We start from the raw sequence: 14,949 nt of genomic DNA, 5'->3' as shown, positions 1-14,949 counted from the left end.
CTAAGTAATAAAAATGGGCAGACATGAGGGGCAAATGAAGTCCAGAGGGAATGTATATTGCTATCATGAACATGGCCTTGTCAAAGACTCCAAGACCTCAAACTCAAGGGAATGGCAAGGCCTTCTTCCATTGGTTAAGTACAGATGTTAGCAGTATATGCAGAAGTCATCAGCTGCAGCTTCCTCCTCAAGGATAACTGCAGCTGGACTCAGCTCACCTACAGAAGCCAGAGAGAGAGAGAGAGAGAGAGAGGGAGAGAGAGAGAGAGAGAGAGGCCAGCCCTGCCCTTCTTCATTCATGTTTCATATAATAAATGTGCTGAGTTTCTGGGCTGCTGCTGGTGCGTCTCCATCAGAGCATGCAGTTCACCTGATCCCAGCTTTTTTTTTAAGCACATCTGTCATTTCCTCATTACCCTGTTGCCCTAGTCAGGTCAAACCCAAAAGCCATGCAGGCTTCAGCAGGAAAAGCCATGGAGAACAGGCTGAGCTCATTCTCACCCCTGCTTCATAAGTCATCCCTACTGTTAAGCCATCCCTACTGTTAAGCCATCCCTACTGTTAAGCCATCCCTACTGTTAAGTCATCCCTACTGTTAAGTCATCCCTACTGTTAAGTCATCCCTACTGCTAAGTCATTACTACTGTTAAGCCATCCCTACTGTTAAGTCATTCCTACTGTTAAGTCAAGTCATTCCTACTGTTAAGTCATCCCTACTGTTAAGTCATCCCTACTGTTAAGTCATCCCTACTGTTAAATCATCCCTACTGCTAAGCCATCCCTACTGTTAAATCATCCCTACTGCTAAGCCATCCCTACTGCTAAGCCATCCCTACTGCTAAGCCATCCCTACTGTTAAGTCATCCCTACTGTTAAGTCATCCCTACTGTTAAGTCATCCCTACTGTTAAGTCATCCCTACTGTTAAGTCATCCCTACTGTTAAGTCATCCCTACTGTTAAGCCATCCCTACTGTTAAGTCATCCCTACTGTTAAATCATCCCTACTGTTAAGTCATCCCTACTGTTAAGCCATCCCTACTGTTAAGTCATCCCTACTGTTAAGTCATCCCTACTGCTAAGCCATCCCTACTGTTAAGTCATCCCTACTGTTAAGTCATCCCTACTGTTAAGTCATCCCTACTGTTAAGTCATCCCTACTGTTAAGTCATCCCTACTGTTAAATCATCCCTACTGTTAAGCCATCCCTACTGTTAAGCCATCCCTACTGTTAAGTCATCCCTACTGTTAAATCATCCCTACTGTTAAGTCATCCCTACTGTTAAGTCATCCCTACTGTTAAGTCATCCCTACTGTTAAGTCATCCCTACTGCTAAGCCATCCCTACTGTTAAGTCATCCCTACTGTTAAGTCATCCCTACTGTTAAGTCATCCCTACTGTTAAGTCATCCCTACTGTTAAATCATCCCTACTGTTAAGTCATCCCTACTGTAAGGGTCTTGCAAGCTGATGGAGCTTTACCTTCTGTTTTATCCCCTGTTTTTCCTTTCATCCTCATATTAATCTACAGTCTTTTTAGACAAAACTAATTAGAGCAAATTCCTGAATACTGCACATGAAAAATCTTAGGAAGTTAAGAAGTATCCAATGATCTCCCCATTCCCAGAGAAACAAATATAAATATAACTTTAATCGTAAAATGTCCCTTTTTATGCTGCAGAGGACACTCCATTGAGGAGGCAACCTACAAAATGGGAAGAATTCTTTGTCAACTGTGTGTCTAACATAGGGTCAATATTTAGGCTGTATGAAGAATCAAAACAATTAAACATTAAGAAAATAAACAACTCAATTTTTAAAAATGCAAAAAGAACTTTAGTTCTCAAAATATGGCATACAAATATTTAAGAAACTATTTTTTGATTATTCAACATTCTAAGCCACCAGAAAAAAGAAAGTAAAAACCTTTTTGAAATTTCACTCTCTATTAGTCATAATTCCTAAAGTAAAAACAAATATAAATGACAAGTGCTGATATGGAGAAAGAGGAATATTTATTCACTGCTGGTGAGACAGAAACGTACAGTCACTATGACTCTCATCACTGGGATGCCTCAAAGAGCTTAAAGTAGATCTAACCTATGATCCAACATGGCACTCTTGGGCGTAAAACCGAAGAACTCTATATCCTACTATAGAAATGCCCACTCATCCACATTAGCTATTTATAATAAGTAGAAAATCAACACAGCCTAGATGCCCATCAACTGATGAATGGAAAATAAATTGTAGTATGTTTATATTTTTGAATATCATTCTGCTGTTAATACAAATAAAATTAGCAGGTAAACGGATGAGTCTGGAAGCAATCATTATGAATGAAGTAACCCAGACCAGAAAGACAAATATCACCTTTTCTCTATTTTATGAATGTTACCTTTGAATCTTCAGATATGTGTATTTTATTTGAAATATCTGTAAAAGTCGAGAAATTATAAGGAGATATGGGGAGGAGCATTTAAGAAAAGTAAGATGCAATGCATCGATATAAAGTGTTAAGTGGGACTAATGAAACAAGAAAGGTTAAATCTGAGTGGAAGCGGGGATTGTAGGGTAGAGCGTGGTGTATATAACATTAAAGACCTTTTATTAAATTCCACATAGAAATATATCACTGTAGAATCTCCCTATGTATATGTATATATACTTACACATACAGAGAAAGTTTTAAAATGGAATTACTCTAAACAATGCCCCTACTAGACAAGACAAGCTAACAAATAAAGAAAACCAGTGCCAGGGATGGGTTGCTTCTTTAAGAGTTGTTACCAGTGAGATTCTAAAGTGAGATTCTACAATGAGCAGTACCTGCTGTCAAACCCTGAATCATCCCCAAAACTGTATATAAGTCCGATCCGGGAAATAAAGGTGACCTAAGAGCTCTAACACTTGGGGAGAGATTGGCTGTCCCAAACACCCACCCCCACCCCACCACCCCACCCCACATCCCACCCCCGCTGCCTGAGGCCCTGAGGCACTCTTCACTGGCTAGTTGGCTTCTCCTTGGACCCGCCCGACCCGACTCAGTGAAGAGCAGCCTAGAATTGCAGCAAGGCAGAGATGGAGGTGGAGCCAACTGGCACAGCAGGGAAGCAACTTCCCCTCCCTGCCCGCATTCCCTTCTTTTCGCTGGAATCCTCACACCAGGCCTGGCCAGAGATCTCCGTGGAAAACCTCTGGTACCCAGATGCACAATTAATCTCCCTAACTGTGAACTATATCAAGTACAATGATGACTAGCCTGCCAAGACATGCCCACTGGTGCAATAGTGGTTCTAATGTCATAGGAGTAACCAACCATTTTCCATTTGGATATGTCACATTCTACAAGATGAAAGTTACCTGGTTCCAGGGGAGAATCTACTGTTATTATGCTGCTAAATGGACATATTGTTAACCAATTCCTAATGACTTGTTATACCCATAGGCTACTGTATCTCTCATTCCTTATCACAAAAGTTTGTATTGCAGTTCATAGTGATTAACACAGACATCCATACTAGACAAGAGACTGTGGAATGATCAGCCCTAAATGAAACATATATACTACACCCACCTCCTTCCAAAGCTCACACTGTGGAAGGAAGAGCAGAAAGATATTAAAAGACACAATTTGCAGTAGTTGTGACAGCACGCACAAGACCCAAAGCCAGACCAAATCTCAGCGTGGAGAAGGGAATTGTGTATGTAACCCCACCCCTAAATAAGTTTCTATTAAAATATTTGAACAGCACAAATTGGTCTTGGTTTCTTTTTTAAGAAATCTAAAGTTGGAAGAGTAAGGAAGTGGGAAGGACCTGGGAAGAGTTAAGGAAGGAGAGTGAATATGATCAAAATATGCTAGATGAAAATTTCAAGGTAACTAATAAAATATTTAAAAACAAAAATACCAATAAAATATATAGTTTCATCTTAATATTATTTTGTATCATTTTAATTTTGTGAATATAATACTCTGAAGGTGGCTCATAAACTGGGAATTTGTTGTAATAGAATACCAAAAGAAATCTGAAAACTTCATATTTAATTGTTTTCAGAACCGTTAAAATTATTTTTCTAAATTTCCTTTTTACCTCGTTTGTGAAGCATATTTTAAAAAAATAATAAGAGTTTCAAGTGAAAGAAAAGTATTCTTGCAAACTGGGTTTATGATTAAAACTTTATAGCTGGAATTTCTATTTCCTAAACAGAACTGTGATGGTAGTGGAGCTAATGTAGGTATTTATAATAATCCAAGCAAGTATTTTATCTTCATGAGATTAAAAGTTCTAGAGATGCTGTGAAGAAGACTCAATATGTGAGAGTGCTGACTGCGAAAGCACACGGCCTGAGTTTGGATACCCAACACCCAGGTAAAAATCTGGGAGACAAGGGGATGAGGGAAGGGAAGTCTGTCATGTGTTGGGGGTTTGATTTGTGCTTACAAGGAAGTTCACACTGCAGGTCCCTACCAACAGTTGTTTTTTTGTTTTTTTGGTTTTTTTTTTAAACAGGTCAATAAAGAGCCAGCAGCCAATGGCTCAGCAGGAGGACTGAGGTGGGACTTTTGGAATTCCTGGGAAAGAGATGCAGAGAGAGAAGAAGCAGGATCACCACGATGGGGAAGCAGAAATCAGACTTAAGAGCCCTTGGACAAGTAAGAATCCAGGAAAGCGGCCCCAGGGGCCACTCCCCCAATTGGGTCTGGGGTAGCGGAGATGAAATACAGATTTAGCAAGCATCAATTCAAGAATAGCAAAGGGGAGTCCAGGAGTGACCCAGTCATGGAGCTAGTATGGCATATTAAAAATTACACAGCTTGTGTGTGTCTTTTCATTCGCGAATCCAGAGAACTCTGGTGCGTAATGTGATCATCCACCGGGAGCTCGGAGCAGTTTAATAATTTACCACTACAGTCATGCTTGCTTGGAATCCTAGGATTTTCTACATTGAAATAGGAGAGACATGACAATCATTGGCCCTTTCTGGCAACCGTCATAGCCCCAAAGACAATGAGCTCCAGACTCAGTTGAGAGATAATTATTTCAAAGAGTAAGGTGGAAAGGGCTGGACACATGATGGTCTCTTCTAGCCTACACATATGCTCACAGACAAGCACACACATGTGTGTATATAAATGAACACATTGGTAAATATTTATTATATATGCAGGGCATGGTGGTACATGCCTAGAATCCTAATACATGAGACACTGAAGCAGAAGAGGGAATCAAAGACATTGTGGGCTGCATAGTGAGTTGCATGACTCATCTGCAAATGCAAATGACTCATGCAAAACAAAAGACTTGGGATTTTTAAAGGACAGTATTGTCTTATTCCCTAGATAGTTGTTAAACCCAACCAATTATGTTCCAATAAGGAAAAAATAACAAGAAAATGATATGTGTGAACCACATGCTGAATAGTCTTCAAAATGGTTATTATATAGGAACAATTACTAACAAAGACTAGACTTACTAAGGATTTTAGATAAAACAGAAAAGAAGCCCCAAGTTGAGCAATCTTACCTGCCATCCCAGATCTCGGAAACTCACATAGAGTTCGTGCTTCTTGCAGGCTTGTTTTTGTTCACTGGTATTATAATCTACAGATTAAACAAAAACAAAAACTCAGGTTTTAAGCAAATGACTGCCTACTAAGGTATAGAGGTATATAGTTTCTGTTATGAGATTATAAGATAAGGTTTCCAGAAGATATTGTGTTTGAAGATGTAAAACAAGAATTTGAGACTTGACCAAGAATTTTGGCTGTTGATCAATTTTCATGTGTAGAATGTGGATAATATCATTTGCTTTATAAAGTTCTGAAAAGATTTCTATTGCCATTTATACATCAGGCATAGGCTGGTGCTGTCATTCACTGAGTTCTAACTTTAGCTGTGTGATTATTCATTAATTCAGTCCTACTACAGTGGTTATTTATATAAATATGTGCTGTATGTTCATACAATATTTTCTGCCTAGATACTTTCAGAGGAGATGCCAATTTCTTTGGAGATCTTATTTAAATAAGTGCTGTCAATATAAGACATATATGCATAGTCACTTTAGGCATTTTCATCCATGACTAATGGAGGTACCCAGGCCAAAAAAAAAAACAAAAACAAAAAACAAAAACAGTCAGAAAATAGCTCAGACAACCCACCCCCTTCTCTCTTCATTCTCACGTCCAATCTGTCAGGAAGTCTCCCACGCAACTGTCAATAGATTTCAAACCCACTTTCTCACAGTCTCCACCACTACTCCTGGACCAAGCCACCGTCACTAGCCAGAATTACTGTCATATCATGAATGGTAGTCTTTCTCCCCTTGTACCCCTACAATAAAGTACTAAGTGGGCTTTTATCAAATTAAATATACATTTGTCTGATAGAAGCCCTGCTATGGTTCCAGCATCACCAAACATGAGACAGAGTGAATACAGGCTTGCTGTGAGGTGGTCCCCTTACCTCTCTCACTCATTTCCAGTAATTCTTCTCCTCCTTGCCTTGTGCTACCCATAACAGCTACCTCCTGTTACACACACACAGTTGAATCTGGACCTCATTCAGGGCCCTGACTCTGCTGTACTCTTTTCCTGGTATTTTATTGCATGGATATCAACACAGCTGAGTGCTGTATTGTTCAGTTATTTTCAAGCACCATCTTCTGTAAAAGGGTTGTTCACTAACTAGCACGTTTAATATTGTAACACTGATGCCAACAGTCCCCATTGCTCTGATCACATAAACAAGTGGTATACATCTCACTTACACTCAGTGACCTTCTCTGCCGTTGGTTACTCTTTACATGCATTACTTCTCTCTGTGCTCCCCTAGCATAAATCTTCACCAAGTCAGAAAACCTGCTTGACTCTGCTTCATTGATATATACCAAGTACTAGAAATAGCAATTGACACATAATATATATTTCATAAATATTTGGTGAATTAATGTACTTATTCCCTACAGTTTTCCATGAATAATTTCACAGATACATTATTTTTATTACATATTTTGCAATATATTTTTTAGATGTTAAAATTTGTATAATTGTTTTAATAAATTAAATGTAAATATAAAATTCTATTTTGCATCTGAAATATAGCAAAACGCATTTTAAATGTAAAACTTTACAAAACATTTCCTGTGTTGTCTCTGGAATCCTCCCCCACTCTTTAGAAATAACATTCTAAAATCTTTGTATTATTTCCAATGAGAAAGAGGGAAATGAATGAGAAATAGATAATATCCTTCAAAGAAATTTCGTGTCACTATTTCACCTTCCAACTTAATGACTGAATTGCAAATAAAAGAGTCTCGAACCAGAAACCAAATGGTGACTCTGTTATCTTTATAATTATTTCAAATGATTATTTGTTTGATATCAGTTTAAAAAATGAGATAGTATAATTTCCCCCTTATGTAATGATTGAATAAATATATGTTAATAGTGAGAAATAAAGAAAATTTTGTTTCAGTTTCTGTCCTCTCATTTTCAGGGAAACTTCTTCCTTAATCTGAATAATACAACAGTTTTATTGAGGCAGTGAATGAGTATGTTTTAACCATAAATATAAAATGAATATATTACATACACACATTGATAGATAGATAGATAGATAGATAGATAGATAGATAGATAGATAGATAATAGATGATAAATAGACAGACAGACAGACAGACAGAAAATAGATGATAAATATAAACTACATGTATGGTTATTAGAATTCCATGTTTATAAAAAGGAAAATAAATAAAATTTAAAAGCCCAAATATCTCATTTCATTAATAGTTTCATTAAAAGTAAGTGATATATATACACATATGTATACACACATTTTTATTCATATATATATATATATAGATGTGTATATATATATATATATATATATATACTATTACAAAAAGGTAATGAGCAATTAAATTTATAATGGATTCTTGTTCCAAGAGTCTGATGTCATGGAGAGTTATACCTGTATGCTTATTCTGTCAGAAATAAAAATTAATGGGCACTCAGTGAAGTAAATATTTTACCCAAATCAGCAAAATCTGTAGTTAGGTTCACTCTCAATAGTTGGCAGCGTAAGCTGCAGGAAGAAGGTCTAAGAAATGATGTTTATAGCTTTAAAAATATTGACTGGCAGCCCTTGGGAGATTAAATAAAATGGACATAATTCTGCTGTTGATGTACAGGTGGGTCTACAGATGGAGTCATGTGCCCAACCCCGGGACGCCCACAGATTGCCAAGAATCTTGACCTTCTCCTGGGGCTCCATACCCCACTTTATAAATCACCAGACCCAGACCTTCAGGACAGGCCACACTGCATGAAGACACATGCAACATATCTATACTCCCCTTCACAACTTCTCCCAGTTCTGACCTCCCAGTTCTGAGGGATTTGTGCCAGTCCCCTCTTCAGGCTCAGCCAGGCCCACACATCCTGTATATGGGGCAAGCCTGGTGAGTCTGCCTGACCCTATCCTGCCTGTATATTACTTAATTTTAAGACCTGAAATCACAAGAGCCTGAACCAGCCTGATGAGCTTGAAATATATCTTTCCAAGGCTCCAGGTTTAGACCAGGTGGCACATCCTAAGCCCCAGCCTGGCATGCTGTGCCCACATTAAATATACAAACAGCAAAAGACCACATGACTAGAGCTCATATTAAAAATAATATGAAGGATAAAGACACCGCCTCCACTACCCCACCAAAAATCCACCAATCCTACAGAAATGTTCTCCAGTGAGAATTATAGATGAACCCCAGGATATAGAATTTTAAAGAAAAGTCATAAACTTTATCAAAAAATGAGGAATTTAAGGAAGACATAAACAACTCAGTAAAATTATAAAGAATAAACTCAAAGTGAGAAAGTACCTGAAGGATTTGCAAGGAAACACAAACATAGGTCTGAATGAAGTGACTGAATTCACAGAAGAGAGAGAAACCATTGTCAAGAACTCAAGCTGAAATGAAGTTGTAATTGAGAAACTAAATCACTCAACTGGAAAAGTCAAGGGATTCCAACAGTAGAATGGGCCAAGTAGAAGACAGAGTAGGACTTGAAGATAAGTAGAGGAACTAGAACAAACTAGGAGAGAATATTAATTTTTTACTCATAGGAAAGGAACATGCTGGAAATGTGAGATGCCAACAAAAGACAAAATCTTTAAATTGTAGTTGAGGGAGAATAATCACAAGTCAATGGCAAAAACTGGATCTTCAATAAGATGATAGAAAAAAACTTCCATAAACTAATTAAAAGAATATTCATAAAGATGCAAGAAGCACACAGAATCCCAACAGGCATGCCAGAGAGAACCCTGTGGTAAATCATAGTTATGTCACTAAATTCACAGAAAAAAGAAAAAAAAAAAAACAAGAAAGATTCTTGAAAGTTTCAAAAGAAAGAACACAAATCGCATATAGAGGAAAAACCTACTAGAAAAACACAGCTAATTCCTCAGTGGAAACTTTTAAACCCAGAAGAACCTGAAGCAATGTATTCCAAGATCTAAATATCACAACTGTCAGTCAAGATTACTGTGTCCAGAAAAACTATATGCCAGCATTGAAGGAAAAAGAAAAGCTTTCCATGATCCAAATGGGCTAAGATATTCATAACCATCAGGCAACTCGAAGTAAAATGTGGAAGAAGTACTTTGGACAGAAGAAAGGAGTAAGCAAAATCAAGAGACTATAGAAATTCCCTTAATTACTCAGACACAAAGTGTGACTAAAACCAGCAAAAACCAAACAAGATGACTAAAACCAACACATACCTTTTGATAATAGCTTTAAATATTAGTGGCCTTAACCCTCCAATCAAAAGGCAATGGCTATTTGAATGGATTTTTAAAACTTTACCTTTCTGTTATCTCCAAGAAACTCAGATTTAAAGGTAGACATCACCCGAAAGTGAGAGGATGGAAAGAATTCCAATACAACGGGAGCAGGAATCAAACAAATACGGCTTTCCTAATGCCTGGCAAACTAAACTACAAATGGAAACATGACAGTGTAGATAGACAAGGACACTTCATTCTACTTAAGGGAGCAATTAACTAAGAAGACATTGCAATCCTAAATATATATATTTATGCACCAAGTTGGTATGCACCAACTTGGTATGCACCAAGTTCTGGTGAAAACAATTTCATTTACAGAATTTACTACTGGAATTAAAGAAACAGATTAACATCAAACTATTAATAGTAGGTGACTTTAATATCTCTCGTTCTCCAATAGATAAATCATCTGGATGAAAAATAATATCATAATTAAATGGTATACATCATATGGAATTAACAGATATCTACAGAATATTCCACCGAAACCCAATGATGTGTGTGTGTGTATTTATACACATAAACATATCCAGCAGGTCACGGAAGCTTCTGTAATAAAAAATACATTCTGAAATTCAGAAATTTTGAAGTAACTCCCTGTATCCTATATTGACCATAACATAATAAAACTTGAAGTGACAGCATGCAAGTCTCTAGTTAGTGCACAAATCCATGGAAACCAAAAACATCATTTTGAATGACGAATGGGTCAAAAAACCAAAAGAGTCAAGCATAAAAGCAATCAAATAAATGAAAGTTAAAGCTACTTGAGATTTTATATCATCCCAGTCAGAATGTCAGGCAGTAGGTAGAACTAGAAAATAATTTTTACTGAATGAGGTAAGCCAGACTTAGAAAGACAAATGCCGCATGTCTTTCATGTGAGGTTAAGTTCCTGGCTCCATAGCGTCACATGTCTGTTGGATAACCTGGAGAAACCAAAGAAACTCAGAGATCAGAAAGGTACCACAGAGGAAGGAAGAAGAATCACTAGAGACTGAGGTAGCAGGGCAAGTAAGATGAAGGATCTAAGGAAGGACTAAGGAAGTGGTAATGTGGTGAGTTCAGAAGGAATGGGAAGAAGGAGGTTAAAAAAAAAACTCACACTAAAGGTGTTTAGAAGACCCATAAAGAAACATACTATTTTTTTTTACTTTTTCCTAAAATGCATACCATTGTATATTTACATATAGATGTACATTTTAAATGGTTTATACTTGGTCCAACAATGCTCCTGAATAATTTTAGTCTGTCTAGTAAAAAACCCCAATACCATTCATAAGAAACCCTCGTTTGAGTTGTTGATCAATCCAATTATACCCTCGGATGCTTCCCAAAGATTGGAGGTAGCCTTGATGCTGATAACACTACACATGTAGGACACAGGTCTTGGAGGATACAAGCTGAGTCTGACCATAGACCCACCTCCCTGGAGACTAACTTTCATAGTCCAGGATAGTGCTAAGTAAGCTGCCAATAGAGGAATTGCCAACAGTCACACCCAGCTGCCAAGCAACACTGAAAAAGAGAAGGCAGAAAGATTGTATGACCAGAAAAGAAGAAGAAGAAGAAGAAGAAGAAGAAGAAGAAGAAGAAGAAGAAGAAGAAGAAGAAGAAGAAGAAGAAGAAGAAGAAGAAGAAGAAGGAAGAGAAGGAGGAGAAGGAGAAAAAGAAGAAGGAGGAGGAAGAGGAGGAGGAGGAGAAAGAGAAAGAGAAAGAGAAGGAGGAGAAGGAGGAGAAGGAGGAAAAGGAGAAAAGGAGCTTGACAAGGAAGCTTCACCCAGGATATTTCAACTTACTTAGCTGCCTATCTCAGAACAAGCACAATAGACAGGTAACATGAAGCAGGAAATCTCTCATAGAACCTCCATCCCTAAACAAAGTATTCCAGGTAACTGAGGGATACTGAGAGCAGAAGTATCTTCCCTTACAGATAAGGCTCTAGTAGAGATAAGGCTCTTAATTGCTTAGCCAATACCAAATGACCATCCCTAAAATCATGCGCTTGCAAACAACACTGAATGGAATTGGAAACTGAATTTTCATCTGTGTGTGTGTGTGTGTGTGTGTGTGTGTGTGTGTGTGTGTGTGTGTGTGTGTGTGTGTATGTATTTGTGTTTGTATTTGTGTGCATGTGTGATTATAACAAAGAAGTGGAGGTCAGGAATTTGAGATGGGGTGAAAAGGAGAAATGGGAGGACTACTGGGAAAGAAATTATATGTTTGTATTTTAATAAATAAAAATATATTAAAATTTAAAAAGAAGTCATGATAAAAATTACTAGTAAGTTCTGGTGCCACAGCCAATATTACAAACAATACACTAACTTACTTCAAACATAATGCAGGTGTTATAATATTTCCCTGGCATGGTTTTAATGGTAGTAGCATTGGAAAAATAATGTCAAATGTTGAAAATATTAAGTACTTATGCAAATTTTATGACTGATTTCTAGAAAAATATGAATTTAATTTTTATTTAAAATATCATTCTATTTTTCCCTAAAAATAATTTTAAAAAACCCACAATGAAATAGAAGTGGGGGAGTAAAAACCCTGAGATCTATATAAACTTTTAATGTTGTGAGCACTGACTATTGAAACATCAAATGAAGAGCTGCCATCGGAAGCCATGCTGAAGTCTGTGGTCTGACTGGGGTCATGCTGATATGGGTGGCCTGAACTGCAACTTGAGAGGGCCGTGTCTGGGCCTATGGTGTTATTGCAACTTGGGTCTGTGTTAATGTCCATGGTCTAGGTTACCACCAAAGTCCATGCGGATGTCCATGGTCTCTGCAGTGTGAGACCATGTTGATGCCCATGGGCTATGCTGCCTCCAGGGGCCACATTGATGTGAATGGCCCGTACTGTCTCCTGAGGTCAAGTGGATGTCCGTGGTCCGGGCTGTCCTCAAGGGCCTTGCCTGGGTCCAGGCCCTACCACATCTGGGGGCTATATCCGTGGTCTGTGCTGAAGAGTAACAGTCTAAACAGGAACCCATTTTAGAGAACTTTTAGAAAGTGTGTTAAGGATGCTGAAGTCGGCTCCCCACAATCGGTGACTTCTGGAGGGGGTGTAGGAGGAAAAGTACTCAGCTTTACTTAAGGGACAGGCCACTGAGAGTTTGACCGTGCTCCAGAGAGTTGTATGGATAACACATATTGGACTTGTTTTGGTTTTGTTGTGTTGTTGTGTTGTTTGCTTTCTTGGTTTGTTTTTATTTTAGTAGTAGTAGTAGTAGTAGTAATAGTAGTATCTGTTTTTAATTTTTAATTTTTCAGGGGAGGTCACAAGGGAGGATCAATAAAAATAAATATATATATGAAAAAGAAATAGCAAATGAGTATATAAATGGAACGATAATTGACTAAATTAGGTAAAAACAAACAAAACAAAAAAACTTCCATATATCTATCAACAATGTTGAATTTAAGAGTTATCAAAGATAACTTCTAGATGATATATAGTAGGTATGATATATGTTAGATATAGTTGATAGAGGAATAGTAGATAGATGCAGATATCTATATGTATACATATTTTATATAGAGAGATTCAAAACAGAACATTTAAGCATGACAACAGTTTAAATAAACTAATACGCTGAAACGTTTTTCTCTTTCAAAGCAAATGATATTTTTTAACTTTCTCTTTTTAGTTTTCAAAAAAACAAGTAAGCAAATAGAGAATTAGGACAAAAATTAATTTATCCACAGAAAATGATAAATGTAGCCTAATGAAGCTCAAAACAGACTGTTCAATAAGGTGACTTTCACATATTCTTCCAGGAAACTTTTGATAAACCTAAAAAGAGAGTCAGGTTGCTACACTATGTGAATTACCAACTTGAATGTGTACAACACGGCCCAGAGGGAGTGCTGCTTTCATTTATATAGGAATAGGTGTGCGTTGGAGGGGATAAATCTGTGACACAAAACAGTAACCAATAAATTAACAGCTACCTGGAAGGTTACCTTAATTCTGTTTAGCCAAGCATCCCTGAAACCACACAAATGGCATCTGCACCTTTGAGTAGCTGTAACCTGTGAACCTGTGGTTCACAACCCCTTTGGGCATTCAATGACCCTTTCACAGTAATTATTTATCAGATATATTGTGTATCAGATATTTAAATTAGGATTCACAACAGTGGCAAAGCTAGTTATGAAGTAGCAGTGAAATAACTTCGTGGTTGGGTAATATGAGGAACTGCATGAAAGGGCTGCAGCCTTAGAAAGGTAGAGAACCAGTGCCTTCAAGGCTGCTGACATCAAATTCGATCTACAAACTTAGGATTCCAACCAGCTGCTAGACTTCTCTAGACAAAAGCTTCCCAAATGTCTCCATTCACTGTTTGTCCTTCTGGTCTCACTTTTGATTCCGTACAAACTCTGAGTAATTACGATCAACAGTCACCTAGTGGTCATATCCCAGACTACACACCTAGGAAGTGATGCAGTCCGTATTAAGGGATAGATGATAGAAAATGTGCCAATAAGGATACAGGGTTAACTAATGACGTACTGGATGTGCCAGAGTAATTACTTGGGAAAGATTCCTAAAACCTGTCACAGTTCACAGAACAATCAATTTTAAATGTTAATTTCTATACAGATCATCTAGATTAGAAATATTTTTATGTATGTAGCATGGTGGGGTTTTCCTTTTGTTTTAACTTTTCATTGATTCTTTTTATATCATGCACCTCAATCTCACTCATCTCCTCTTGTCCTCTTAACAACTCTTCACCCCTACAACCTCCCCTCTACAGCCAAAAAAAAAAAAAACCCTTGTTGCAGAAGCTGTAGTGTGTCACAGTGTGTCCCGCAGTACACCCCTTTGTCCACACATCTTTGCTTGCAAATGTTCATTGCATTGACTCATAGGTCTGGTACAAGGCCACTGGCTTCTGCTACTCTGACAATACTGTAACTTCACTGGGACTCTTGATAGATATCTTGCTGTTGCCCTATCTTATGGGATATCCTGTAGTTTTGGATCTGTAGGACCAACCCCTTCATGCACTCCAGCATGGGGTAGATGTTGTGTTGGGGTGGGCCAATTCAAAGACCTGGATCTGGGCATGAGAGTTTTC

The 14,949-nt window shown here is 37.7% G+C and overlaps 1 protein-coding gene across 1 annotated transcript in view; it reads right to left on the bottom strand.

The window, feature by feature from the left end:
• Bmp5 (bone morphogenetic protein 5) overlaps window positions 1–14,949 on the bottom strand; it is a 124,952-nt gene that overhangs the window by 8,076 nt on the left and 101,927 nt on the right. Inside the window, exon 5 of the mRNA NM_007555.4 lies at window positions 5,527–5,603. Within this exon, the coding sequence (NP_031581.2) occupies window positions 5,527–5,603 (77 nt within the window). The remainder of the gene's footprint in view (window positions 1–5,526; window positions 5,604–14,949) is intronic.

Source organism: Mus musculus, chromosome 9, assembly GCF_000001635.26.
Source record: "Mus musculus strain C57BL/6J chromosome 9, GRCm38.p6 C57BL/6J".
In the NCBI taxonomy this organism is placed as follows: Eukaryota; Metazoa; Chordata; class Mammalia; order Rodentia; family Muridae; genus Mus; species Mus musculus.
Note: the sequence above shows the minus strand (reverse complement) of the source record. Positions and strands in the feature narration are given on the sequence as shown.